Source organism: Phasianus colchicus, chromosome 13 (genome assembly GCF_987193195.1).
Source record: "Phasianus colchicus chromosome 13, bPhaCol1.hap1.1, whole genome shotgun sequence".
Taxonomy (NCBI): domain Eukaryota; kingdom Metazoa; phylum Chordata; class Aves; order Galliformes; family Phasianidae; genus Phasianus; species Phasianus colchicus.
The window spans coordinates 11,152,944-11,180,039 of NC_143448.1; the positions used below are offsets into that span (position 1 = coordinate 11,152,944).

Below are 27,096 nucleotides of genomic sequence, written 5' to 3' on the forward strand. Positions count from 1 at the left end.
ATGCAGTGATGGCAAGGCTGTGAGTACCCAGGAAGGAGTGACACAGTCACACTCACCAAAAGGAAGAACTTGTTTAATACCAGACTGCATAGTGGATATAGTCACCTGGTGCCCATCAGAAGGCACTCTCTGAAAACAGAAAACTTTTCTCCATATCAAGAGTACAGCAGATTGCAGAGTGCTTCAAGAGAGACGTGATTCCTGGTTAACGCATTCCAGATTGTTCTGGTGCACAGCTGTTTTAACACAGTTACAAAATAACTTACCGTGACCACCGCTCTCCCAATGAGAGGAAACAAGTACTCGCCAAACAAGAGGCACAACTACTTTGCACCAGCAGCAAAGCACCCTAAGCCAACCCACATCCTCGCTCACACCAGCCAGTCGGCCAGGACTCGCCCTCAGACACGCGGAGCAGCGGGAAAACGCCAGCTTTGAAAAAGCTCCGTCAGAGAAAGGCCGAGCAGAGAGCCGCGCAACCGTCCCGGCCGCCCCACTTACCGGGCGGGATGGTGAAGCCCGGCGGCAGCTGGATAGTGGTCTGCTGCGGCGGCCTGACGATCAGCTGCGGGGCCACGAGCCTCGGGGCGGCACCCAGCGCGGGCCGCGGCGACAGCGCCTGCGAAGCGGCGGGGAGGGCAGCGCCCGGCTTGGCGACGCCCGCGGGTTTGGCGGCAGAGCCCGGTCCCGGCGGGGTGGCGGCGGGCGCGGGGCTGGCGGAGTTGCCGAGCGCGTTTACTGCGGGCTGCGGGCCGTGCGCGGGCTTGGGCTGCGCCGCGCCGCCTTCCCTGCCGGCCGGGCTCTGCCGGCCGCTGACTGGCGGCACCGCCGGCGCCCGGCCCCTGGCTCCCTCCCCGTTGGGCGCCGCCTCGCCGGGCAGCGGCGCGGGCTCGGCGGCGTCGGCTCCCTCCGTCGCCGCCCGCCCGCCGCCCTCCGCCCCGCTCCCCTCCGCGGCCTCGTTGCGCGGCGGCGGCTCCGCGGCGGGCGGGCTGCGGCCGGGGCTGGGGCTGCCCGCGTCCCGGGAGCCGGTGCCGGCGGCCACATGGTTGTTGACAGGCGGGGCGGGCGGGGGTGCGGCGGGCTGCGGCGGGGCCGGGGCGGCGGGGCTGCCGCCGAGCAGAGCCGCTCCATGTGATTGCTGCACACTACTACTGTTTACACTCACTCCCCGCCCTGCCGCCGCCGCCGCTACCGCCGCCGCTGCCGCCGGGGGAGACGGGGACGGGAGCGGCCCCGGGGCGGGGGCTCGGCTCTCCGCGGCTCCGGGACGGCCCGCCGCAGCCTCCTCCGCCCCGGTAGCGGGGGGAGGCGCGGGGTGCCCCTGCTGCTGCCGGACGGGGCTGCCGCCCCCCGCCAGGCTGCCCTGGCGCTGCTGCTGCTGCTGCTGCTGCGGCTGCTGCTGCTGGGACGGGGCGGAGGTCCTGGGCTGGGGCGCCTCGGCCGAGCCCCGGCCGCCGGCCAGCTGCGATTCCAGGGAGCCCACCAGGTCGCTGACCGCCTTCTCGTCCACCTCCTCGGAGAAGAGCAGCATCTCTTCCAGGGGGTCCGAGGCGCCCGCCGCCATCTTGCGCTGAGGTGGGAGCCGGCCGCGCAGCGCGCAGGCGCGCCGGCCTCTGTCGCGCGCGGGGCACGCTGGGAGGGGCCGCCTTCCTCCTCCCCCCGCCGCGGGGCGGGCGCTCGCAGGGCGCGGGCGGAACGCCGGGCTTGGCGCGGCTTGGCGCTTTCGAGCTCGCTTTTCGGAGTCGGGGAATATTCGCCGAGATGCGCGGGGCTCCCGCTGCTCCTGGCCGGCAGGGCCTGGTGTCCTGCCCGGTGTGGGCGGGGGGCGCTGCGTGAAGGAGCGTCGGGCGGCAGCACTTCGGCGGTGCGGAGTTTTTGATGCCCGGCAGAGAGCGTTGGGAAAGCCTGCCGAGCCGGCTCGGAGCGCCGTGCGTTTGCACGCTGTGAAATGAAGTGTCGTGCGATCGCGTTACCTGGCGTTTGCAAAGCTGTCATAACCGTGTGCGTTGCCTTCAAGTCATTCGTTCCTCGTGAAAACAATCCCAGGCAGCGGGTCGTTCTTAGCGAGAACTGAAAACAGACAGGCTGCGAGAATGGCTCAGCAGCCCAACGCACGCATTTGTTCCAAGGCGGCAACGTAAGTGCTACTGCAGCTGCTGGAAGTCCTGATACGGGCAGGCTGTTGTGTCTGCTTTAAAGCTTTTGTGTCCGAAACTCCTGCATTTCACTGTTATCAGAAGGCTTGTTACCAGAATGCTCTCTGCATCATCACAGCAGCTGCCCTCACGCTGTTCCCTTAGTATCCCCACTGGAAATTTGAGGCAGTTCATTCTGTTTCCAGCGATTTTGTCATTGCTTTTCTATATGCGCTTCTTCCATTACTGCTTGTTCATGCATTTGGAAATTTCCAAGTGGAAAACGGTAGCTCAAACCTGTAATTTCTTTGACAAATGACAGAGCAGTTTATTTCACGGGACCTGCAGAGAAAGTGATTTTGCCCACATGTATAATCATTTTCCACGATTCATTACATCTGTTCTCGCACACAAGTGATAACCACCATGTATTTTTCAAGCTGACAGCAGAGAACAGCTTGGATTCCAGTGGCTGTCTGCTGACCTATGATAGCATGGATAGCAAAGTTGGATGCATTTGGTCTGCTACTCAGTGGCCTGAAATGGTGATTCACTTTCTCATTTTTTCAGGTGATTTTTTTTATGATTCTCCCCCAAACTGAAAAACGCATATCAGCAAATAACCTACCTAAGCACAAAGTGAACTTGTAGAAAAGAATGATGGTCTCACTTTACCCACACACACAGCTGATAATCCATTTTCAAGCTCCAAAGCCATACACTATATGATCTGGCTAAGCTGCTAATCACTTGTTACCATCCAGGTTACATATTTTTATTCAGGGTAGTTTTTCCAGATTGCACATTCATGCTTTTAGGAACAGGTTTATGATAAATCAAAATAAACTACATCTAAAATGCATTAAGAAATCCAAACAAGGTCGTGTCTCTTTAATAAGAGAAGTTCAAATGTCTCCTGAAGTTAAACCAGTGTCCAGTAGAACTGGCAGCGTCAAGGAGTGCTCGGGATGTACAAATGGGAAATTGTGCAGTAAGTGCACATAAAAGCACAGTAGTACACATGAAAAACAGTACCCAGGAAAGAACACCAAGGAAAAGTACAAATCAAAAATTTGGTTGATAAATGAATGTTGCTTCTATGGAATACTACAGGTGAGATTTGGACTTTGAACAAATGTTTCTATCTGGAAATTTAATTATAGTACTATCACTTTTGCTCTTGTGCAAAAATAAAGAATATTAACTTGGGTTTGCAAGTTATCAACATCTATCCAGTATTACTTTGTTCAAAGTCCCATGTTATACTTATTTTTTTAATTAAGAGAAGATTCCATGCTTTCTTTGCTCACTAGGACCTATCCTGCACTTTGTTTGCATACTGCTGTCTCCACAGTTTTTATAAAATAATGTCCTGTTAGACACATCCTCCTACTAGTCCTGACTGTGAAAAATGTTTCAGCATACATTTTTCTACTGCACTATGCCATTAAGCTCGTGTCTCCATAAAAAGCACCCTAGAGGAAACCTTTATTGCTACGTAACTTCAGAAGATAAAAAGTAAATCTTTCAGCTGGAAGTAGAAAATTACAAGTCATGATTTATACTACAGCTTTCAAAACTTCAAAAATGACCTGCTTTTAATTAGTCTTAAATACATCTGAGGATGAATAATCTGTAATACATTAATTCATTCATATTTCTTCTTAATTTAGCCACTTTACATATATAAACACACAATAAGGAAGTATAATACAATATTTTATTTAATAAAATACCATCTACTGATGGTACTGAAAGACATCAGACTTTTCACAAGTCAGAAAGCAATAACGTTAAGAATATACATGAACTTGTTGCTGAATCTATCTCTGGGCTTGCACTTCTATGTAAGGAGCATGAGTTTTAGTAAAGTACAGGATCTCTGTGAACTTTTGTATTCATTCTTTTATCATAAAAAAAAAACTTTTTAAAAATATTTACATACTTTTCATCATAGAAAAATATAGAAAATATTTCTGAACAAATCTGTTGCTCTTTCATCTTCATTACTTTATTCCATACATATTTAGCTCCTAGAAAATCACAGACCACTGTGCTCACCTCATTTGACCTCTTCAAAAACAATCTTTCATTAATTATTTTTTTGTTTGAAATAGACATTGGCCAGAAGCAAAGCCAATGGGGATCTGGGGAATGCAGATGTATTTCAGTGTATTCCACTTACTTCCCTCTTTGCTATTAGATCAGCATCTCCAGCCAGAGGACAGGTCTTTCCTGAAAACTCTTCCAAAGCTTTCCTTACCCTTCCCTAAACTCCACCCATATAAGAAGCTGATTAATCTCCTTCAGTAAGGAGGCAGGAAAAATGTAATACACACAACCTGATCCTCTCGATGGCGATTAGGCTCTCCACCTCCTCCCAAAAGACATTGTTATTTTGACACAGTGAGCAGCAGCTCCAGGCCTCTAGTGGTCAGCAAGACTCTCTTGCCTTGTAAGGTATCATGGGAAAGGTATCTTTATTTTTCTTATCAAACGCTTTACATAGAGCAGATACTGATTTCAGCAGTTGCCTCCTACTGACTTTACATGGCCACACACCTCTTGCATCCTTCACAACATCCTCAGAATACATTGTATTGTTGTAATATCTGCAGGGCATTAAGACCTTTCATGACTTTACTGTCAGTTCTACCTTGGCTACAGAACCGTGGATCGGAACTCCACATTCACTTTGCACTAACGTCTCAGTCATACTTTATGCAAGGGCCTCTCCCAACCCCTAAGGCAATACTTTAATTTTCTTACCTTGGTCCGCGCACAGAGATACCGGGTCTAATTTTCAATGTTGGTGCCTATAATTCCCTGAGACTTCGCAGAGTCTGCCTCTCAACAGAACAGCTTCAGTTTTCCATCAGCTGTGCTGGGAAGTCACCCCATCACCTCCAAGAGGACCACTGAAATCAGCAGGGTGCGCCTCTCCTGATTACAGTGGCGAGATAACCCCAACAAGTGACTGGATCCTGGACAAGCTCCCTGATGTAAGAAATGTCTCAGTAATCTTCTGAGGGCAAGGTCTCATACAAAGTAAGTTCATTTGTGGTGGCGATGCCAGGCATCCTGTAAGCAGGAACACACTTGTGGGAGCAATATCATCTTTTATTCGCTACCATCTGGCACTAGTTCCCTCTCCTGGATCCTCACTGCCTGAGTACTTCAGGTTCACAACCTACACAAAGCTTGTTACTAGCCATATACAGGCAGAGTTGTATTACCAAACTTTAGTTTCTTTTTTTTTTTTTTTTTAGGAAATTCATTTGCCATCGATGTTTCTCAGCCTTTAACTTGTTTTTCTCAGCTAATTTCCTTATCTCTTGCGATGGAATTCTCCGCTGCCTGCTGACTTGGCTATCTCTGAGAGAATGCACTGTAAGTGGTTTGCTTGTGTAAGTGTCTTTTGCAACATGCACAGCTAGTAGAATTTCAGTGCAAAAACACAACTGTCACCACACAACCTCTGGGCCAGGCAGGGAAAGTGCAGTCGACCCAACTGGCCAAAGGAGCCATAGCACACAGCGCGCGAAAGCGTTCAGCCCTTCTGAGGTAATTAGGCGGGCGGACCCAACAGCGCCGCCCGCCCTCAGCCCCGCCTGAAGCTTCTCGCGAGATCTGCTCTGCTCCCGGCATCCATTTCGCGGCCGAAGCTGGGGGGGCGCCGCTGAGGGAAGATGAAGGCGGCGGCCATGTTGGGAGCTTTTGGGCGGCTTTGGTGCGCGGTGTGCTGAGGGAGTCTGCGCGGGGAGAGCTGTTGGTGGAGGATCGGCGAAAAGTCAGTCTCGAATCGGGAGGAGAAGAGCGCATTCTACGTTTCTGAGCCGGGCTTGTTTCGTTGTTTGCGTACGGCTTCGGGAGCGCTCGGCAGGGAAGGGGGGGGGTCCCTGACCGAGGAGGCAGCACCATGAGCGGGGGGACGCCCTACATCGGGAGCAAGATCAGCCTCATCTCCAAGGCCGAGATCCGTTATGAGGGGATCCTGTACACTATCGACACCGAGAACTCCACCGTGGCGCTGGCCAAGGGTAAGGGCCTGGCGGAGCGAAGGAAGGGTCCCGGAGACGGGGCGGGAGAGAGCGGGCAGCCCGTGGGGCCCGTTGGGGCCGCGCAGAGATGGAGCGAGAGCCCGAAGCGGCGGCGTTGTGGCGACGAGGAGGTTCCGGAGTAGGCCTGCAGCCTCAGAGGGTTCAGGAGCGGCTGCGAGGGGGGTCTGGGGGTTCTGGCGAGAGCCCGCGGCGTTTCGGCCGTAGACGCGATCTTCCGCCCGCTTCCCCTCACCGGAGCCCTGGCGGGGGGGGGGCAGTGGCGGCAGAGACGCCTCGGAGCGGGGGGGGAAGTGAGGGAGGGGCTGGGAGAGCCGTGGCGGCGCGGCGCGGCCCCTGATCCCGCCGCAGGGGGTGGGAAACCCGGCGGGTGCGGGGGGACCGCCGCAGAAAGGGGCTCGGAGCCTTAGTTGGGCGGGCCGGAGCAGGAGGGGCTGCTGGAAGGAGCCCTGAACGGAGGGGAAGTGAAAATCTCAGCTAGTCCTGAGTTAGCAAGAGAGAGTAAGAAAGGAGGCAGGAAAAAGGATTTATTTGCATTGTAAAAATGCCAAATCTAAAGAGGCTGCGCACTGCCGAACACTTCTCATCCCGCGGTGGGAGACAACTGGAGGCAGCTGCCGTCTGCAAAAGGTGCTGTGAGTGGTAGGTTGTCGACAAAGAAGCTGGTCAAGAGCACTTCAGAAGTTCTATTGTAAGCTGTATGGCACTGTGTAAATTAAAAGTGGGTACAGATGTAGGTGAGAGAATGTGTAAACCAGAGAATGTGTGTGCCGGAAAGTTACAGGGGGGTGTGTTTACAGAGTGAGTGTTGAAGACCAGCAAATGAAAAAAAAGTTTGAAACTGCAAGTGAAAAACTTCAGTGTTTCATGTACACAATAATGCACTCTCCATACGAGTCTGGTAGCCATCACAGTGAGTGCGTAATGTTCAGGTCAAAAATTAAGTGAAAATCTTCTTTATTCTTAAAAACTCCATGGTATTTTAATTTACACTTACTTAGTCTGTGTAAGTATGTAAACACATGCATAAAAACACATTTTATCTAGCTGATAGGTGAGGAGAAAAATTGCTCCTTGTGTAAATTAAAGTTCTGGGATTGAGAATATTCCAGAGCTCTGTTCATGTTCAGTATGGTAGGCTTGTCATTTTAGCATAATCACAGTCTATAATACAAACAGATATAATATATTTACATAGATGATGTAGGTGCTTAATAGTTGTTCTGAAGTTTATACCGTGTAGCAGTTTGTTTGCTTTCATCACTTATTGGCATTTATGGTATTTTTCTGTTTGTGTGCCATGTCACTTTAACACCACTCCCACCCTCTAGCATATAGAGATTTATTATTTAAAGAATAGATTGCTTTATCCTATGAGTTCTTGTATGTATGTTTTGAAACACTTCATATTTGGTTTGGTTGGCATGCATAGTTGATTTACTGGGCATTTGGCTCTCTTGATGTGATCTTATTTCTAAAGTTGCTTTCAAGTTGATTTACCTTGCTGGAATTGAATTATCTGTTCAAAAAAGATAGCTAGTATTTCTTTATATGAGAAAAAGATGAATATTGTGATCAAAAGAAAGTTTAGAAATTCCACTTGAATGCTATGGTTGTTAAGAGTCATACAGAAGCACTTAGAAGAATCCTATTGTTGTGGAGCCTGTGATAGTTTTACCTTAAATTAGACAGGTTTAATGCTGAGCAAGCCAATCTTGCATGACTTCTCAAGAGTGATTAAGTCACATTATGGCATATCTGCCAAAGTGTAGTTATTTAAGATGGATCAAACTACAGTTACAAATCTAATCTACTTTCTTCCTCTAACTCTAATAAAAAATGTAAATCTAAATCATTTCATTTGCTTTAATTTGCTTGGCTGAGTTAGCTCAGGAATGTGTGTTTTGTAATACAGTGTTATGATTCAGAAGAAAATAAAACCAGTATTTCTAGGCCACTGAGAACCTAAAATCTTGCAATTAATCTGAAAGCTGATAACAACCACGTTAGGCTTTGAAACAGGTCTCTGTGCTCCTGAACAAAATGTTCAAGTCTGTAGACAAAGTTTCTGAACAAATGAAAGCTTAGGTCATATGTATGTGTTAGAACAGCATGTTTGTATGTGAGGTGACAAGTGTGGTTAATTATAGCTAGATCTGTGAAAGAAAAAGTGTATCTTAACTGTCTGCAGCTGTATTATGTCGATCCGGATAATAGCAGTTCTGCTTAAAAAAAAAAAAAGGCACTTTGCTTCTGTGGTTGGTGTCACGTGACTGTTATCTGGGTTGAATGCATGACAGTTTGTCATTATTCATTTATTATCTATTTACATATTATTCTTTTTCTTAACTAAAATAGATGAAATTGTTTGTGACGTGAAGTATAAAAGTAGAATTCGAATCTGTTCTTGAATAACTACAGATTTGCCTGACAATAGGGTTTTCAGTGGGCTCAGCTGACGTTAGATAAAACTGAGGATGTGCTTGTGAAATGTCTTCAATTATCTTAAATCTTGTGTGATTTGGGCAGAAATAAGATTTTTTGGGCTGATAATAGAATACCGATAGTATTCTTCAGTTCTTTGAGGGGTAATCTGTTCTTGTTCTATTGTATTAATTTTGTTTGCAAAGCTGTTAAGCTGTGGCAAAAGTTGTAGCTTCTCTTGTGAGTTAAAGGAATATAGGAACTCTTTAAAAATGTTGTGACTGATAATGGAAGGCAGTGCATCTTTTCACAAATTGCTCAAGTCTATCATTATTTATAAGTTAAAACTCCAACTGAAAGTATTAAATTACATGATTATTTGAGGCTTTTATATATTATTGATGCATGTGTTACCTTTGGATTTGTAGCTTTCCAGAGGTAGTGTGTGGTAACAAAAAAAACACCCTCTCATTCTCAATTTTCAAATTAAATTAGTTTGAAGTGTCCTTCAAATTATACTTTTTTTTTTTTTTTAAACAATCATTAGATCCAGACGCTTTTGGAATGGACTGCTAGTGAACCACAGATAGGGTCATGTTTTCTTTCTGTAAAGTGATTGCTGCCTTGCCTAGGAGCAGTTGTAGAATAATCATGACTGGTTTTTGTTGATCTTATGTGGTGCAGCGTTAAAAAGTAGTTGTTATCTTTCAAGCTGATAACACATGTCTTTCTATTTCAAGACACCGACTTAGGAAAAGAGATTTTTAATGTAGGTAAGCCATCTAAGAACAACTAGGCTTTGTTCTCTGACAGCAAGCTAACAGTAGGGAATCCTTAGGGATGTGGATATGAGGAAATGAGATGCTGTCTTTCTGCTGTTGTAATGCATCAGTTTTCACTATCAGCTGCTGGGACTGTGTGTGGAGTTGCATTGGGCCATTATAATTAATAGATACTAAATTCATGAAAGCAACTTCATATTAACAAGCAGTTAATGTTCTAGTATTTTCAGCTGGCTGTGATAGTATTATCCATAGTCTGATGACACATGCAAGAGCAAACTGTACTTTGCAAAATACGGAAGAATGAGAGGAAATGTAAATAAGCACATGAAAAATTATCATCTTGTAAGACATAAAAGGACTGTGGTAAATCCATTCAGAAAGGCAATCATATTAAAACTTATTTTGACCAACTTCAATATTACTACTATATAGCATGCTTTAATACATCCTGCTGTATTATACTACTTCATTATCCAAGGAGACCATTGTAACTTCCCCCATCAGTCATCAGAAAATCCAGCACCTGTTAGATGAAAAAAATACTCTGCTAATCAAAAGCCAATTTGTGTATTGTACTAGTAAAAGAGGACTCTGTTCTCCTGTAATGTGAATTATGGCAAACATGGAGTTCAAATTAGTCTCTGCGTACAGCGCTTAGACAGTCTTACCAGCCTTACTTCGTATGTATCATGTAGATACAGAAATCAGTCTTTCTCCACTGTTAAGGGATCTGTGAGATATTTGATGACAAAAGGAAGACTGTCATTATCAGAACAAGTCATTGCAATTAGCATCTCTATCCAAGATCTCACCACCTTTTCTCTGTAACATACTTGGGTGGCTGCACACCATTAATAGAATAAGATTAATGTGAAGGACTCAGCTTGTAGAGGGCTCATGCTCACTGGAACATTAACTCAGTCTGCATTCTCTTACTCGTAGGAGCATTAACAAGGAGGCAAGATGTGGGGGAAGTAGACATGAGTGGGCTTCGTTCTGCACACAGAGTTGATCTCGGCACACATAAAGCTCAAGACATGTAGGCAGTGTGTTCCTTAACTGACCCTGAAAAACAACTTGATAAAAACTTAATGAAAACCTACCCTTTGCCTTTTTTGTCACTCCTGTATTGAAGGAAATGCTCAGGTCTTCGCAAGGGTTTAAGCTGCTGCTGGCTTCATTTCTGACTCTCTCAGCCAATTAATGTTTGTAAAAGTCTAAAAGAATCATAGAATCTTAGAATTGCTCAGGTTGGAAAAGACCTTAAAGATCATGAAGTCCAACTGCAACCTAACCATACTACCCTAACTCTAACAACCCTGTGCTAAATCATGTCCCTGAGCACCACATCCAAATGGTTTTTAAACACATCCATGGATGGTGACTCAACCACCTCCCTGGGAAGCCTATTCCAGTGCTTAACAACCTTTTCTGTAAAAAAGTTTTTCTTGATATCCAATCTAAACCTCCCCTGGCTTAACATGAGGCCATTTCCCCTCATCCTGTCACCAAGGAGAAGAGGCCAACCCTACTCTCGCTGAAGTCACCTTTCAGCTTTTTGAAGAGAGCAATAAGGTTTCCCCCCAGCCTCCTCTTCCCCCCAACTAAACAGCTCTAGTTCAGAAGTACAGGTTTAGTCTGAAATGTTCCAGAAGACACAGCTGGGTAGAGCTAAGACTGCTGCTGTTCCTTACCTTTTTGATACTCTGCCACATTAGTATTTCTGATTATGGCAAAATTATGGCAAAAAAACTATTTCGTTCTAATGTTCTACTGTATTGTCCATCTTTACTATTAATTTAATATTCTTAAAATCAACTTTGGTTATACTTACCAACACAGTAGGTCAAATGATGCAGTGAAGGGCCAAAGTTACTTTACTGTTTATATAACATGTATAGATGGCCAAAAATTGAAGTTGAATCTTTGATCACAACTGAAATAAATAGGTCATTCTGAAAATAATGCCTCCCATTTATTTCCATGAAAACTACAACAGAAACAAAGAGCACAATGGCACTATTTGATAGAGCAAGTTGTCAGCTACCAAACACTATTTTTCAATGTAGTTATCACCATTAGCTGTGCATTTTTGCCTGTAGTGATCAGGAGCCTGCATGCCGTGCTTGTAAAAATCTGTATCAGTAGAGGTGGCCCACTGTTTTACAGCTGTTATAAGGTGATAATTGCCCATGCAGTCCATCTTTTATCAAACAGCTAGAAGTCAGAAGGCTCCAAATCTGGACAGTATGCCAGGTATGGTAGGACAGTCCAGCCAACATTGGCAATGTGCTCCACAGTCTTCAAACTGATGTGTGGCCCAGCATTATGTTACAGGGAAAGGATTGTTTTCCTGCCTGCCCTGACTCTGGAAGTTCAAGCCTTCAGATTAACGTTACCATGTAGTGGTCAGAGTTAGTTTGCCTAGGTTCTCGGTCTCTTTTTTTCTGTTGAGGGAGAAGACAGGGTTGTCTTGTAACAAAGTTTTGAAGTTGTCTTGAGCAGCATCTGTCTTTTGACAGCTCTTAAACATTACAGTAGTGTTTGGAGCAGGCTTTCAGATGCAAGAAATAGAGAAATTCATTGTAGTAGATGTTGAGAGTGTAAGCTAGTAGTTACAGCCATTTAGTGTTGTTTCTCACTGTAGTGTCATGTCTTGTAACCCTCAATTCCCAAACAGGTTGTAATACTTGACTGTTCATGCAGGGCTAGAAGAAACAACAGTGATGGAAGATGGTATAGCCTCAGAAATAACTTGGTATCACTTTATACAGCTCTGTAGGAAACTCTTCTTGTGACTGAAGGTTTTACGACTGAAAATAAATACCTGATAATGTCTCAAAACTGCTTATGCATCTGAAAAAGAAGGGAAAACTTATTCTAGTAAATTAAAGCAAAGCACAGATGCATAAATTCTAGTATGTTACAATGCAAACAAACTTCTTAAAAAAGCTGGAACAAAAAGTTGTGAGGTATTACTGAAGCTGCTGCAAGTTGATGTTCAGTAGAATTTGACTGTTGGTTTATTCTTAATTTCTTTCAATTCTCTGATTAATTTTTGCTTATGTAGCTCCAGCTTTTGTAGACACGTCTTTTGTTCCATCTTGTTTTCAGCAAAGATTGGCACAAAGGTGAGAAAAGGTCTTGGAGAAAGTAGCGATGTGATGCTACTCATGTATGCAAGCATGATAAGCATTGTTACGCAGTCTGAATGTTGTTGGAAGTCAGTTAAGTGCATAGAAATAAATGTAATTTCTCAGTATGCTGCGCACTATGTCGATATGCTTAGGAAGATAATTTTGCCCCAGTTAATTTACTTAATTTGGTGAAAATCATGTGAAACTTAATACCAGCAAGAAAAATACATTCTGCTTCATGAAAATTGTGTACATGTGCTACAGAGAGCCTGACTTTGACTTGAAATATTCATTCAAATCTTAAATCTACCGAGTAAGTTCGCTTTTGGTCATCTTTAGTATCTTAATTTCTGGTAATTTTAGCATGATTTTTTTTTTTCCAATTTGCAAATACATAACATGAAGTATAAACTCATGTATCCCTTAATTCACAAGACTGGTTTACCAGCCTTTATTGCTACATGACATCTCTGCTGTTAAAATTAATGTCTAGAGAGTGATAATGTCAGCAAAAACTGCTTTGCTGTTTTCCGTCAACTTCACTAAGCAATGAAAATATACAGTCATGGACTGAATAAGTGGTATTCTAGTAAAGAGCCAAGGAGGCACTTTTCTGCTTCAATTTTAACTGAGATTTGCAAGATCAAATTTCTTGTTTATGTCTGAGTAGTTAATAATGGTAAAGAGTATGCTGCCTATCTAATTAGTTTTGTGCTCAGTAAAATCTTACTCTTATTTAAAACTGTTGTTCTGTGAAGTATATTTGAAATATTGTTAAATGCAAGATGGTTTCCATTTTTGCAGTTCGTTCCTTTGGTACAGAAGATAGACCAACTGATAGACCTATACCGCCTCGAGATGAAGTCTTTGAGTATATTATATTCCGTGGTAGTGACATTAAAGACTTAACTGTCTGTGAGCCACCAAAACCTCAGTGTTCTTTGCCGCAAGACCCTGCTATTGTTCAGGTAAGTCAAAATATATTTTGTGTATTTGTTGCTTAAGATATAACATAGCAGCTTTGAGTGCTCTCTAGCTGAGAGTGCTTAAAAAATCAAATCTTTATTGAAGTTCACAAACCAGTGTAAAGAGCCATGAAAAGACTTTTTTTTTCCCTCTTCTGAATGATGTTCTTCACTATGAAAAATCAAGGTTGAAATCTAACTAGCACAGTTCACTGGAGTGCAAAAGTTAATGCGTTTCTAATGGTCAGCTGGTTGATAAGGTAAAAATCTGGGTTATTCCTTGCAGATTATACCTATGATCCTCTAGGATCTTCTGGTAAAACTAGTACCACTGTTTTTTGTCAGCATTTATTGAGATCTGTGGAGTTGTGTTAATGCTAAGCCCATGTTTGTAATAAACTCGCTGTCCTCTGGTATCTTAGGGTCTTTCATTGGTCATATGTTTTTGAAACTTTAGGAAAAACATGTAGCACTTCTCAGGTTTGCTGACAGAAGCTTTTATGGGTGTGTGACAAAAGTGAAGTCCATTATTGGAGGTTCCAGGGAAGAGACTGTACATCTTAGGGTACTGTTTTCACAGGTCTGTGGTATTGGTATGTTGGAAGCAATTTCTAAACTGTACACATGCTTGTGAAAATGTTTGCTGCTGCTGACTTCTTTGAGGTTTTTCATGCAGAGTAATTTGCATACTTAACTATTTATGAAAACAAGCTCTTGGAAGTTAAGATTTCTTTGTATGCTAGTCACAGCTGTGGTGTTAGGGTAAATCTTAATGAATAGTTTCTGAATTTCTTGCTTTATAGAGCTATTTCCTACTTGTGTTTTTTGCCTTTAGTCTTCACTAGGATCTTCAACAACATCTTCATTCCAGTCCGTGGGGTCCTATGGTCCTTTTGGCAGAATGCCTGCATACAGTCAGTTTAGTCCAAGCCCGCTTGTGGGACAGCAGTTTGGCACTGTTGGAGTTGGTATGTTTATGTTTATTATTTTGTGTTTTCCTATAAGTGAAGTTGCAGGTATGTGTGTACAGACAGTGAGTGCTTCTAAGTCCTTCAGTGCTTTATCTTAGGGAGTGGATCCAGAGTATTCAGTCTGTGTCAGTCTCACAGTTTAGCTGAGGAGTATTAGGTTTCTTTTAATCTTTGCACCTAGTATTCATGTGATTGAGAACTAAACACCCTCAGAGGGATGAGTGGTGAAGGGCTCATATATTCATGAATTCATTATATTTCATATATATTCATTACACTCATCTTGTATTTGTTCTGTTTCACAAGTGGTGGAAGCAGTACCTCCATAAAAGCCTCAGCTGTGCTGTGAATATCTGGTTTCCTAGGTAGTGTGCGCCTCACCAAGGATTTGGATTACTCAGCAGTCCATGTGCCAGCACAGTCCTCCTCATTCATGAGATGTCAGTGTGGTACAAAATCCATTGCTTGAAGTATTTGTGAGCAGCATGTGTTAGTTGTGCCTCTATGCTGTAGATGTACTGCAAAACTCACCAACTTTTGTTCCTCAAAGTTTCTTCAGTAAAAAGAGAAGTCAGTTTGTTTCCAACACTAAAAAACAACAATTAAAAAAACCCACATGAGTGTGTAAGGACCTCATTTTACAAAGAAACAAAATAGGCATGAAGCTTGTTTCCATTCAGTGTGTACAGGTGAAGGGAATTTGGGGGTCATGATGAAATCGAGGTCTTGCATGCAGTGAAATTTAGAGATGGGTATGTTGTGCTGATACAAATGCAACTGTAATAGAGTATGGTAATGATGAGTGATACCTGGCTGGTGTTACTTACACTGATGACTAAAATATTTAAAAGTAGTTAAAACACTAAACTCTTCTTAGATTCTTAGTTCTTAGATTTCTAAATAAATTATTTAGAACTTATTTTTGATCACAAAAGATTAAAAAAATGTTTTCCTAGTATAATTGGAACCTGCATTTGTATTTAAGATACTAAAGATCACTAATGATCGGTTTATTTCTTTAATGAAAAATAAGACTTTTACTGAAATGTAGCTGTTGGCTTTCAGTAAGCCCGAAGGTGAAAGCCTTTGTCTTTTGTGAATGAGAAAAAGCCACAGAGGTGTTCCTGAGGTGGAGTTTCAAAGGATTTTCTTTTTCTTTTTCTTTTTTTTTTGTATTCTGCTTTGTATTTTATCTCCTAAGATCTTGTATTCTTGTAACTACTACATTGACAATATTACTCCTGTTACTGAAAACTTTTCGTGTGAAAGAAAGGCTGCAGAACTGTCTTTGACTATCAGGTTTTATTTAATTAAGTTATATTATTGTTTGAAAGATAGGCAGTTGAAATATATACCAGTAGTTTGTTCTTTATTCTCTGAGATGCTGGCCCTGCTCTGTTAATGTTTATGATGTTAGCTTTTTTAAATAAAAAAACAAAGTATTATGGCCCAATCAGCTTGTTAAGTGAGAAGGTGATTGCATAACTTGCCTTCACTGATCATTTAGTGTTAACGTTTGTATTTTTTTTAGCTAGAGAAAAGTCTAACTGAGGTCTTACAACCGTATTATTTCTTTCAAAGCAGGAGGTTCATTAACATCTTTTGGAACAGACTCTTCAGGCAGTGCTAGCATGTCCCAAAGCACTGCAGTTGGTTCTGCATTTACAACAGATGCAAGAGCACTAAAAACACAAATGTCTCAAGGTAAATATTTTTGAATAACTACTTTCTTTTTGACTAATCATTTCCTTAACTTCTGTGATTTAGGTGGTTGCCAGAAATGTAACCAAACAACTCAATTCTGTCATGAAAACACATTCACAGTGGGGTTTTTTTATGTTTTAATATCTGATCTATAAATGTTTTCCTACATCTAGATATGCTGCATATGCTGCTTAAGCAACTGTATTAGTATTGACAATTGTTAAACATTGTTCTTAAAATGTCTTCAGTATGGAGTAGGACTTAATTCAATTGAATAATTTTAGCAGGTGGCTACATATGGAAATGGAAATTTGGCATGTAGTTTTATTGATAATATGAGAAAGCTGAAGGTGCTTCACGCTGATATGATTGTGAAGTCTGTCAGTCTACAGTTCTTTGTTTTTATTTCTAAAGGTATTCATGTGTTTAAATAGTATTTACAGCAGACTTGAATGTCTGTACAGGTAGTGATGTTGACAGTTAAGTCTGCTTAACAGTAACAGAAACTGCATGATTTATTGTGTAGTATTGCATAAAGAAGCAAACTACAATAAGGTTACTTCTTGGTACTTCCCTGAGTGGCAAAGAGAAAAGAAACTAGATGTCATGCAACTTAACCCTCATTTGTCCTGAATATCTGTTAAGTTTGTTTCCCAAATCCCAAAGGCATATTTCCTGCTCTTCCAATTTTCATTGCTGTGACTAAAAGTTGGCACAAACATAGGGTCCTGATGCTATTTTCAATTGTATTTAGTTATGTTAGAAGTCAAAACACTTTGTTTGATGTTTCTAAATTCTAGATGAAGTTTGGGAACCAATAGGGACTGCTTTCAAAGATGAGTTTTGTTTATTACCAAAAATAGATTCTGGTTTGTTTAATTAATTATTCTAAGCATTTAATTTTTTCTTTTGAAAGTATAGCTTGGTTTCCTGTAGAAGTTAAACGTGTATGATTTTTTTTTACTTAATATAGTGTGTTCTGGATAAGCAAACATTGTTCCACAAAATTTACAGGGGACAACAACAAGTTTTTTAGTGTGTTTTTGCTTTTGAAAGTAATTGTTTTAGATCATGTGTTGTGACTGTTTTGTTTAATTTTTATGAAATGCCTATTCTTTTTCTTGGGACTTAAGTCTTATCTCACTAATTTCTTAGTTTATTTATCAATATATAGCATAAATTTGTGAGATCAGATCATCAGATACCTCAGTTCTAAAGATGTTTCTGACCCCAGTCACCCATGCAAGCTGAAATGTATGGGCAGCAGTTTATGGGGAAACTTGCACAATTTCTTCACCTGTAGTATGCCTGCCACTAGCTATCACTATTAATTATTTTGTAGTGAATGCAAAATATTGTGCTAGATGAAATAAAACGTAAGTATCATAACACTGTCTCTGCCTTTGGGAGCAGTTGCTTTCCATTTGGCTTTCCAGGGATGCAGAAAGAGTATGTATGCCTCCAGGCAATTCAGGAATTTTACTCCAAAGTTAAATGCACATTATGGATGTGTGGTAGGGATTAATTGTCCTACCCTTTTTTTTCTTTTAGACTAGGGGAAAGGAAATTGCTAAATATCCTTCATTCTGGATTAGGGATTTGAGGGTGCAGAAATACTTATTTCTCTTTGGACACAGCAGTCTTGACTGGTAAGGCAGATAAACCTGTCAGTCTGGATTGGTTGGGACCAGTAACTTGAATTTATGGATGAGAAATAATTCTTGTTTCCTTGTTTTTTAAAGGTCGTTCAAGCCCTCAGATAGATCATTTGAGAAGGAGCCCCACCATGGAACAAGCAGTACAAACAGCTTCAGCCCACTTGCCTACTCCAGCACCAGTTGGGAGGAGGAGTCCTGTGCCAGCCAGACCTATGGTGTCTGCCAGCCAAAAATCATTAGAGAGTCAAGAGCACAGACGAGGTAGCTTTGGTTAATTTTCATGTGATTTTTTTCTTCCACGTGCAGCTTAAGTACTCTTTGAGGTCAACATGTAGGAATTTTCCTGCTGCCCTTTAGTAGTAGACTGGCTAGCAGAGACCTGGATTTTATATATTGCTTTTTAAAGTCCAGTATTTATTTATTTACTCTGTAAGAAATTAAACTCATATTTTACTTTCATAGGTTTGGATTTTTTGAAAATCAGAGCCATATAGCAATTTACATAAGTATGGTAGAAAATATCTAATTGGATAAACAAACATCTTTTTATTTCCAACTTTAGCTGAAGCACACAAGGTTTCAAGATCAGAAAATGAACTCAGAAATGAAAACAAACGACAAATTGGTAAATCTTATTTTGAGAAATAGCTATAATTCTAGTTTCAGACTTGAATTATTACTTTTTTTAAAGCCTGCTTTAAAAAATGCAGCATTATGTATACTTTGCAAAGTGCTAAGACTTTGTTTTTAGTGTGCAGAAATCTTAGTTTTTCAGTTCACCTTATAACATAAAAATTTAGAATTTAGAATGTTTTCACGGTATTGTTTGCAGAGCATTGATTGGGTCATGGATTTGTAAACATAATGAATGAAACAACAGAATGAAACAAACTTTATATCTTTTGAAGAAAATACTCAACTGAAAAGAGATTAGCATTTTTAAGTCTTAACAAGGCTTTTAATGACTTCTAGGAAGTCTTCTAGTATACACCAAGATTATAGCGTTATGCTTTCATTGTCACTGCTGTATTCACTGTAAGTGAATTTAAAAACTGTAAGCTGCTCCAGCAGGACTTGTAACAGCAGAAGTGCAGGATGCATGAAGTCCCAACTTCTTCTCCAGGAACTTCAGAAAAAAAAAGTTTCCTCTTCTGTAGTTCCAGGTGCTCCTTCAGCACGGAGAGGCCGTGGAGGTCACCGAGGAGGCCGAGGAAGATTTGGTATTAGGAGGGATGGTCCAATGAAATTTGAGAAGGACTTCGATTTCGAAAGTGCAAATGCACAATTCAACAAGGAGGAAATTGATAGAGAGTTTCATAATAAACTTAAACTAAAAGGTAAACTAACCCTTGCTTTAGATTTAAGTGTGGATAAAATAAGCATGTCTTGCTGTTCAAATTTTGTTGCTGCCGTGGGGAAACAGCTTTTGAGCAGTATTACCTTCAAAGTCTTGTTCGTGGTAGTGGAATATAAACCAATGAATAAGTAAACTGATATTGCCTATTTAATTCATTAAGTATTTGGTTAAATACTGAAGTATGGGCTTTGAAGGAACTGTAAGTTGAAAGTATGTGGCATACTTTAGCAAATCTGTCAGTTAAAAATACTTGAGCAGAAGTCCCAGTAGTGTAAGTGTTCTTCTGGAGAAGATGCAATAAAAGAAAATCCATATTTGTTTTAATTTTGCAGGAGAGTGCGTGAGGTTTCCTATGTGTGAAGTTCCTGGTATTTCTTTGCCGTTACTCTTTTCTAAAGAAACATGCTAGCAGCATGGATATAAATTACTCTGGTGTTTATTTTGTTTTCTAACGGGATTCTGTTTTTATTACCACATTCCAGACACCAGTTGGTTGTTACGGCTGCTAATTTTTGGACAAAATGCTATAAAATAGACTTTTCTATTTTAGCAAACAATTGGCTAAAAGTATGTCAGGTTTCAGCATACAGTAAAATCATCAATGGAATCCTGTAGGATTTGTTCTCTGGTGCTTGCCTCTTCTGGATCTTTTTTTAATGATGATGTGACACATAAATGATTAGTTTAATGTTGATACTAAATTTTTCAGAATAGTAAGGAGAAACCTTGGGAAATGAGTTTGCAGGCAACATCAAACTGAGGAAGAAGCGTCAATCTGCCTGAGAGTAGGAAGACCCTACTGAGTGATCTGGACTGGTTGGATTGATGAGCTATGGCCAGTGGGATGAAGTTCAGCAAGACCCAGTGTCAGGTCTTGCGCTTTGGTTGCAACAACCACATGCAGTGCGACAGGCTTGGGACTGACTGGCTGGAAAGCTGTGTGGTGGAAAAGGGTTTGGGTGTCTTGGTGCTTGGCTGAACATGAGCCAGCAGGGTGCTCAGGTGGCCAACAAGGCCAGTGGCATCCTGGCTTGCAGCAGAAATAGTGTAGCGAGCAGGAAGGTGATTGTCCCTCTGTACTCAGCTCTGGTGAGGTTGCATCTTGAGTACTGTGTTCAGTTTTGGGCCCTTCGTTATAAGAAAGACATCAAGGCCCTGCAGCATGTCCAGAGAAGGGCAGTGAAGCTATTAAAGTATCTGGAACAGAAACAAGTCTTATGTGGAGGGGCTGAGGGAAATGGGATTGTGTAGTATGGAGGAGACTCGGGAGACCTTATCACACTCCACAGTTCCCTGAAAGGAGGTTGTGGTGAGGTGGGAGTCGACCTCTTTTCCTGTGTAACTAGTGACAGGACAAGATAGGCCTCAAGTTGCATCATGGGAGGTTCACAGAATCACAGAATTGCCAGGGTTGGAAGGGACCTCAAGGATCATGAATCTCCAACCCCCCTGCCACATGCAGGGCCACCAACCATTCCACCTAATGCTAGACCAGACTGCCCAGGGCCCCATCCAATCTGGCCTTGAACACCTCCAGGGACGGGGCATCCACAACCTCCTTGGGCAGCCTGTTCCAGTACCTCACCACTCTCTCCGTAAAGAATTTCCCCCTGACATCCAACCTAAATCTCCCTTCCCTCAGCTTAAAACCATTTCCCCTTGTCCTGCTGTCACTCACCCTTTCAAAGAGTTGATTCCCCTCCTGTTTGTAGGCTCCCTTTAGGTACTGAAAGGCTGCAATGAGGTCACCCCGCAGCCTTCTTTTCTCCAGGCTGAACAAGCCCAGCTCTTTCAGCCTGTCCTCATAGGGGAGGTGCTCCAGTCCCCTGATCATCTTTGTGGCCCTCCTCTGGACCCTCTCCAACAGCTCCCTGTCTTTCTTGTACTGGGGGCTCCAGACCTGGACGCAGTACTCCAGATGGGGCCTCGCAAGAGCAGAGTAGAGGGGAACAATCACCTCTCTGTCCCTGCTGGCCACCCCTCTTCTGATGGAGCCCAGGATCCCATTTGCCTTCCGAGCCGCAAGGGCACGCTGCTGGCTCATGTTAAGTTTTTCGTCTACCAAGACCCCCAGGTCCTTCTCCACTGGGCTGCTCTCAAGGACCTCTCCTTCCAGTCTGTAGGGATGCTTGGGATTCCTCCGGCCCAAGTGCAAAACTCTGCACTTTGCCGTGTTGAATCAGGTTCACCCGGGCCCACCTTTCTAGCCTCTTGAGGTCCCTCTGAATGGCATCCCGTCCTTCAACCGTGTCAACCACACCACTCAGCTTGGTGTATCTTCTCAGAGCAGTTAGGTGTTGGAACAGGGAAGTGATGGAATCACTGTCCCTGAAAGTGTTTAAGAAAAGAGTAGATACACTTAAGAACATGATTTAGTGGGCAGTATTGGTGGTAGGTGGATGGTTGAACTAAATGATCTTAGAGGTTATTTCCAACCTTAATGATTCTGTGATAAAGAATTACGGAAAAATCTTACGAACATAGTGGTAATGTGTTGTGGAAGTTTGAGTGAAGAAACAAGTTCACATGTGACATTATGAGATTTGAGCTCTAAGCAATTAAAATGCAATTTCAGGATGATAACAAGTAGTTCTGTGGAACTATTAGCTTCTATTTCAGTACAAACGAAAACAAGAAGTAGAACATCATGTTATATTCCTTCTCTAATAGTGTCTGGAGTCAGTTAAAAGCATGTCTTGAATGCTGGCCCTTTGACTCAAGAGACTTCAGAATCAGAAGACAATGAAGAAGGGTAATGGAGGCTAACAAAATCATGGGTAGGCTTTGGTGAGAGGACTGATGGAGGCACTTAACTGTGGAAAAAAAAAAAAAAAGAGGTAGCTAGGAGCTTAAAAAATCAAATCCATTTTGTCAAGGTTTTGTTTTGTGTATTGTTTTTTAACTCAGAATATAGAAGAGATCAAACTTCTAGGCAACAGTAGCAAAACATTCTAACTCATGTTTCAGATTGATTGACTTCCACGTTCTTTTTAGAAGGGCTTACTATATTTTTTTTAATGTTCAGGTGTTTTTGGAGGGGGAGATGTGTGTATATATATCTTGGAATAAATTAATATTGCTGTACTGTTTAGTCTGATGGCCTGGAAGGAATCTGTTTACTTCTGTTTTCCAGAAGACAAGCTTGAGAAACCAGAGAAGCCTGTAAATGGAGAAGACAAAGGTGACTCAGGTGTAGATACCCAGAATAGCGAAGGGAATGCAGATGAAGAAGATCCACTTGGACCCAACTGCTACTATGACAAAACCAAATCCTTCTTTGATAACATCTCCTGTGATGACAATAGGTATGGTCTGTAAGGGAAAGCTTGTTAGTGTACTTAGTGAGTGTCTGTGTTATAAGGTTGCGTTGGCACTACTCATTACAATGAAGTAACTAAAGGCTACATCTGTATGCCAAAGACAAAAGAAAATGGGAATACGGAGTACTTCTGACTGTATATGCTACAGAATTTCCTTTTCCGGTTTAGGTTTTTTGCTTTGTTATGCAGTTAGCACCTTAGTTAAGTCAATTACTATTTTGCTTTTATAATGGTTTCTAAGTAGATTACATAACTTAGCAAGTAGTGTTGTTTGAGTGGGAAGATAAGCTTTTCTCTTCCTGTGGGCTTTTTTATTATGCACGTTGATGTGGATTGCTGACTGAGTTTGAAGAATGGGGGGTGAGAGGGAAGGTTGAGTTTATTTTACTAACAGATAAGATTAATACATGCAACTGTAAACTGCTGCTTTCTTGTTCTCTGTTTGAAATTGCAAATGGCTCTTTTTTAATATATCATGTTGTGTGCAGAGGTTAACATACCTTGCTGTTCTCTACAGGAAACTTAGTGTTTCTGATTTATAACCAATATTGTAATACACCTGTCTGCCACAACTCACTTCACTCAGCAAACATCTAGGTTCTTGCAGAAGGCATAGTTTGTAAATTTGATCTGATAATGCATCACTTTTTATTTCACTGCCTTAGTGGTGATTCTAACAAAGCAGGGCAGCCTTCATTCTAAAGTGTTTTAAACAGTCTTTGTTCCTATGTATGTGACAGGGAACGTCGACCAACCTGGGCTGAGGAGAGAAGATTGAATGCAGAGACCTTTGGAATACCACTGCGTCCTAATCGTGGCCGTGGAGGGTTCCGAGGCAGAGGGGGGATTGGTTTCCGAGGTGGAAGAGGACGAGGAGGTGGAAGAGGTGGTTTCACTACTCCCCGTGGATTTCGTGGTGGTTTCAGAGGAGGTCGTGGAGGCAGGGAGTTTGCTGACTTTGAATATAGGGTAAAATATATTTAATCTTACTCTAACTTGATCAACTGTATTTGGAAACTAGTGGTATAACTTGTACTGCTTTTAGATTTGATGTTGAACTAGAAGTTCTTGAATAGTATTGTGCAGATAGACTCAGCTATGTAATAGAAAGCCAGTTGATTCTTATTACTTACCATTGTTTGGCTGTCAACAGCAACCAAAAGCTGCCTTTAATCCGATGTCCTAAATATTTGTTCTGTATCTGGATTTGAAGAAAAATACAAGAGATCTACAGATCTAATATGAGAGAAGGATTAGAAGAGTTGCAAGCTTTATTCTAGTCAATACTGAAAAACACTAAGAAGAAACTTAAATTGTAGTGTGCAAGGAAGTTTTTTGACTTTGTGAATGAGTTGGCACAGTGCCTATGTACTTGTAATATACTACATAGCCCTTAAAATAGAGTAATTGAAGTTAAGTGTACTGTCTTCTGCAGAAGGCAGGTCAAATGTATTTGGCATATGTAAGTTTGTTACACAGTTTGTAATTATATTGTTACTCAGTAGCTACTGGGAAAGCTGAGGCAAGATTGACTTTTTTCAGCCACTCATAGAGCAAAAAGGAACCGTGGGAGATAAAGCAGAATCTTGCAGAAAAGGTCACTACCCATCCCATAGATAAAATATTTTCTAAAAGGTGAAAATGAGTATTATTACTTTAAGTAAATATGAAGAGGCTTGGTTTCTTAAAGCATTATGCACAAGTTGCCATAGAAGTCTGTTAACCAAAGTAACCTGATGCACAAACATGCTTTCATCATAATGTAATCATATAAATAGTAATTTGCTCTGCAGAAGCTATGGTGGCTGAAATCATTGTTTCTCTTTTAGGGTATACTTAGGCAGTTTACTTTTGCAAAGCTATCAAGGCATGCGCTTTCCTCTTTCTTGTTGAAGATCTTAACTCCTGTTTTTATCAGCCATTCAAGGAAGGAGAAGTCGGATGCCGCCCTCTGCTAATAAAGCAGTATATTCTGTGCTAATGGTATTTTAGGTGCACTTTCTTTTTCTTAAAAATAACCCCAAATCCACCTCTTATCAGCGCTAATGGATCAGACAGATTATATGAATTATGAGAGCTCAGTCACTTGCAAAAATAAAATCTTTTCATAATTTTAGTGCAAGTTATTTTTCTAGACATCACCTTCAACTTGAATGCTACTCTATGAAGGAGCAGAAATTATGTGGGCACTGTTTAAAATCAGTAACAAATATAATTAACGGAACTAAAGCAAGTAAGTGTAGACTTTTACAGTTCTGACTCAGACAGAAGAACTTTTTCTGGTAGCTTACCTTGTGAGCAGTAAGAATTTTTACAGTGCAAAATCATTGCGTTCTGGTTGAAATTCAATTTTTTTTTAAAGCCTTTTTATAACTGAAGATGTCTGTCCCTCAGCCATTCCTTCCTTAAATTGCAAGAATTAGCCCTGTGATTTAAAGAAGTTTAGTAGCTGAGCATGAACTGAAATAAGGAGTTGAAGATCATACATAGGTTTTTGTGAATGAACGTTTCACAGTTGTGTGGATAAGTAGGATGTGGCATACAGGCAGAGGATTTGTGCTACAGCTTCAGTCAGTGAGCTGTCTCAGTGTTTGCCAGTATTTTGACCAGCTGCTAATGTGGAGATTGGAGAAGTCTCCTTTCTGATTTCAGAAAATCAAAAGTAGCCATTGGAGTTTATCTTCTCCCAGCGCTGTTCCCCAAATTAACCTGTCATTTTTTGTTTTGCAAAATTAATTGTAACATTCTACTGTTGTTCCCTCTAGAAAGACAACAAAGTTGCTGCATAGTCTACAGGAAAGCTGAAACTGCGTGAACGTCTAGATCTTCTTGATCCAGAGAATTAGTTTCAATCTCTGCAAAGAATGAAGTTAATTTGCTGTATACTTGTCACCAGCACTGGGATTTAACTATTTAATTTCAAAGGGGTGTAATGCAGTTACTTTTTGAAAAATGGCCATCTTTGAAAACAGTGAGCATTAAATATATTTGAGACAGAAGGATAAGTAATTTCTTATGTATAGTTAATTATAAAGCAGTACTTCGATGGAGTTTAAGTATTTTTTCATCACTGAAAGGATTTTTCTTATTACTAAACTGTATTTGATAATTGCTTCAAGTTGTAAGGACAATTGTATGCAGAAGGCCGTCGATACTGTGAGTGTTTTGATCCACTGAAGGTTGTTTTTTGGAAATCCTGTAATATCCCTTTTGAGATGGTTGTACTTTATCAACTAGGGTGCTGGACAGTAGAAAACTTGCTATGTCAGTCAGATATGTACACACAGTAAATACTGTTTCTTAGGCAAAGGAAACTTTTTATATAGTTGTAAAATTCCATTATATCCCATTGCCAAAGAAACATTACAAACTTTGTATAGCTGTATAAAAAGCAACTAATTTTTTAAAGAATAAACATTTTTAAGTCGGCAAACATACTGTGTTATTGCAGAAGTTGATATGCTGAAGAACACTGAATTAGTTGTGTTTTTTTCTTTAGCAGCTTTTTGGGCTTAAATTTGATTTTATATTTGGAGTATAATGAAAATTTGAAATGTTCTTCCATTTACACAAAACTGGATACACTCTTCGCTACTCTTGCAAGCAATTGATTTTGTAGTTTCTGGCATATCACAGGATTTGACCAAATGAAAGAGATATTTTTCAAATGAGGACAAAATAAATTTCCTATGTCCAAATTTTCAATTAATTTTACTTAGTGATAAATATTAACTTTTTTTTTAATAATGGACCAGGCACATGAGTTAAAGCGATTCTTCTGGAACGCCTGGGCCAGAAGTATGTCTGCATTTGTCAGTTCTTGAAACGTTAACTTTGTTGTAATACCCGTAGACATAAGCAATTGAGGAATTAGTGTTTGGAGTTGTTTGCATTTGATAGGCCATAGCTTGGAGAAGATGAGAACCTGGTTCTAAGACATTGCATCCGCAAATGACATAGTATGGACTTTCTGCCAATTCTGATGCCTAGTTCCACCTTGTGGATACGCTGAAATAGAGACCTGGTCATTTGTGTCTGTATATGTATGTGAAGGCCACAGGAATAAAGGGATCCAAAGATTAAACGTTTTGATCTAATTTACTGATTTTATTTTTTTTAACTTCAAAGTACTCAGTGGTGATAAAGATGCGGAAAACTGCACTGTTGGAAAATTGGAATATTTAAAGTGGGTGATAGAATCTTAATTTTATAACTTTTGTATAGCACTCTGAGGAACTATTTTGTAATTGGTTTCCTTATTAAGGTCGAGTATCTGGCAGCCGTAGAAGTTAGATAACAGTGTTAGTAACGTTTTTGCATGTGAGCAGCACTGCCTGGCGGGGCCGCCGGGGCTCCGAGAGCTGCGGCGCTGTGGGAGCGCGGGGCCGCGCGGCTGTGGGCGGGAAGCGGCCGTACGGGCGGCTGCCGGGCGGGGCTCCGTGCGCAGGGAGCGGGCAGCGCGGCCACCGGCGGGCTACTTTGTTTCGTGGAAGCGAGGGGTTTTTATTTTCAACCAGAATAAACTCTTCAATATAACGAGGCTGTGGGGAGTTATTTCGTGCCCTCGCAGCCGCACGGAGCA

The 27,096-nt window shown here is 41.7% G+C and overlaps 2 protein-coding genes across 4 annotated transcripts in view; one reads left to right on the plus strand and one right to left on the minus strand.

Annotated features, from left to right (window-relative positions):
- Positions 1-1,598, minus strand: part of LOC116243751 (transcription initiation factor TFIID subunit 4-like) — a 133,660-nt gene extending 132,062 nt beyond the window's left edge. Inside the window, exon 1 of the mRNA XM_031615143.2 lies at positions 502-1,598. Within this exon, the coding sequence (XP_031471003.1) occupies positions 502-1,564 (1,063 nt within the window). The 5' untranslated portion in view covers positions 1,565-1,598. The remainder of the gene's footprint in view (positions 1-501) is intronic.
- Positions 1,599-5,797: 4,199 nt separating this feature from the next.
- On the plus strand, positions 5,798-26,652 carry LSM14A (LSM14A mRNA processing body assembly factor). 3 transcript variants are annotated; one of them, XM_031614990.2, is made up of 10 exons: positions 5,798-6,175; positions 13,344-13,507; positions 14,340-14,472; positions 16,057-16,179; positions 17,922-18,098; positions 18,400-18,462; positions 18,995-19,174; positions 22,328-22,499; positions 23,255-23,483; positions 25,280-26,652. In XM_031614990.2, exons 1-10 carry the CDS (start codon positions 6,055-6,057, stop codon positions 25,301-25,303), a joined length of 1,386 nt encoding a protein of 461 aa, XP_031470850.1. In that variant the 5' UTR covers positions 5,798-6,054; the 3' UTR covers positions 25,304-26,652. The 3 variants fall into 3 exon arrangements, with proteins under 3 accessions (XP_031470850.1, XP_031470851.1, XP_031470853.1); XM_031614991.2 differs by having other exon boundaries at positions 16,060-16,179; XM_031614993.2 differs by lacking the exon at positions 18,400-18,462 and having other exon boundaries at positions 5,800-6,175.
- Positions 26,653-27,096: the final 444 nt, after the last annotated feature.

Coding starts and splice junctions, on each gene's coding strand:
- LSM14A (XM_031614990.2), top strand. CDS start 6,055: ATGAGCGGGGGGACGCCCTACATCGGGAGCAAGATCAGCCTCATCTCC. Junction 13,508..14,339: donor AAGACCCTGCTATTGTTCAG/GTAAGTCAAAAT, acceptor TTTTGCCTTTAG/TCTTCACTAGGATCTTCAAC. Junction 14,473..16,056: donor GTTTGGCACTGTTGGAGTTG/GTATGTTTATGT, acceptor TTTCTTTCAAAG/CAGGAGGTTCATTAACATCT.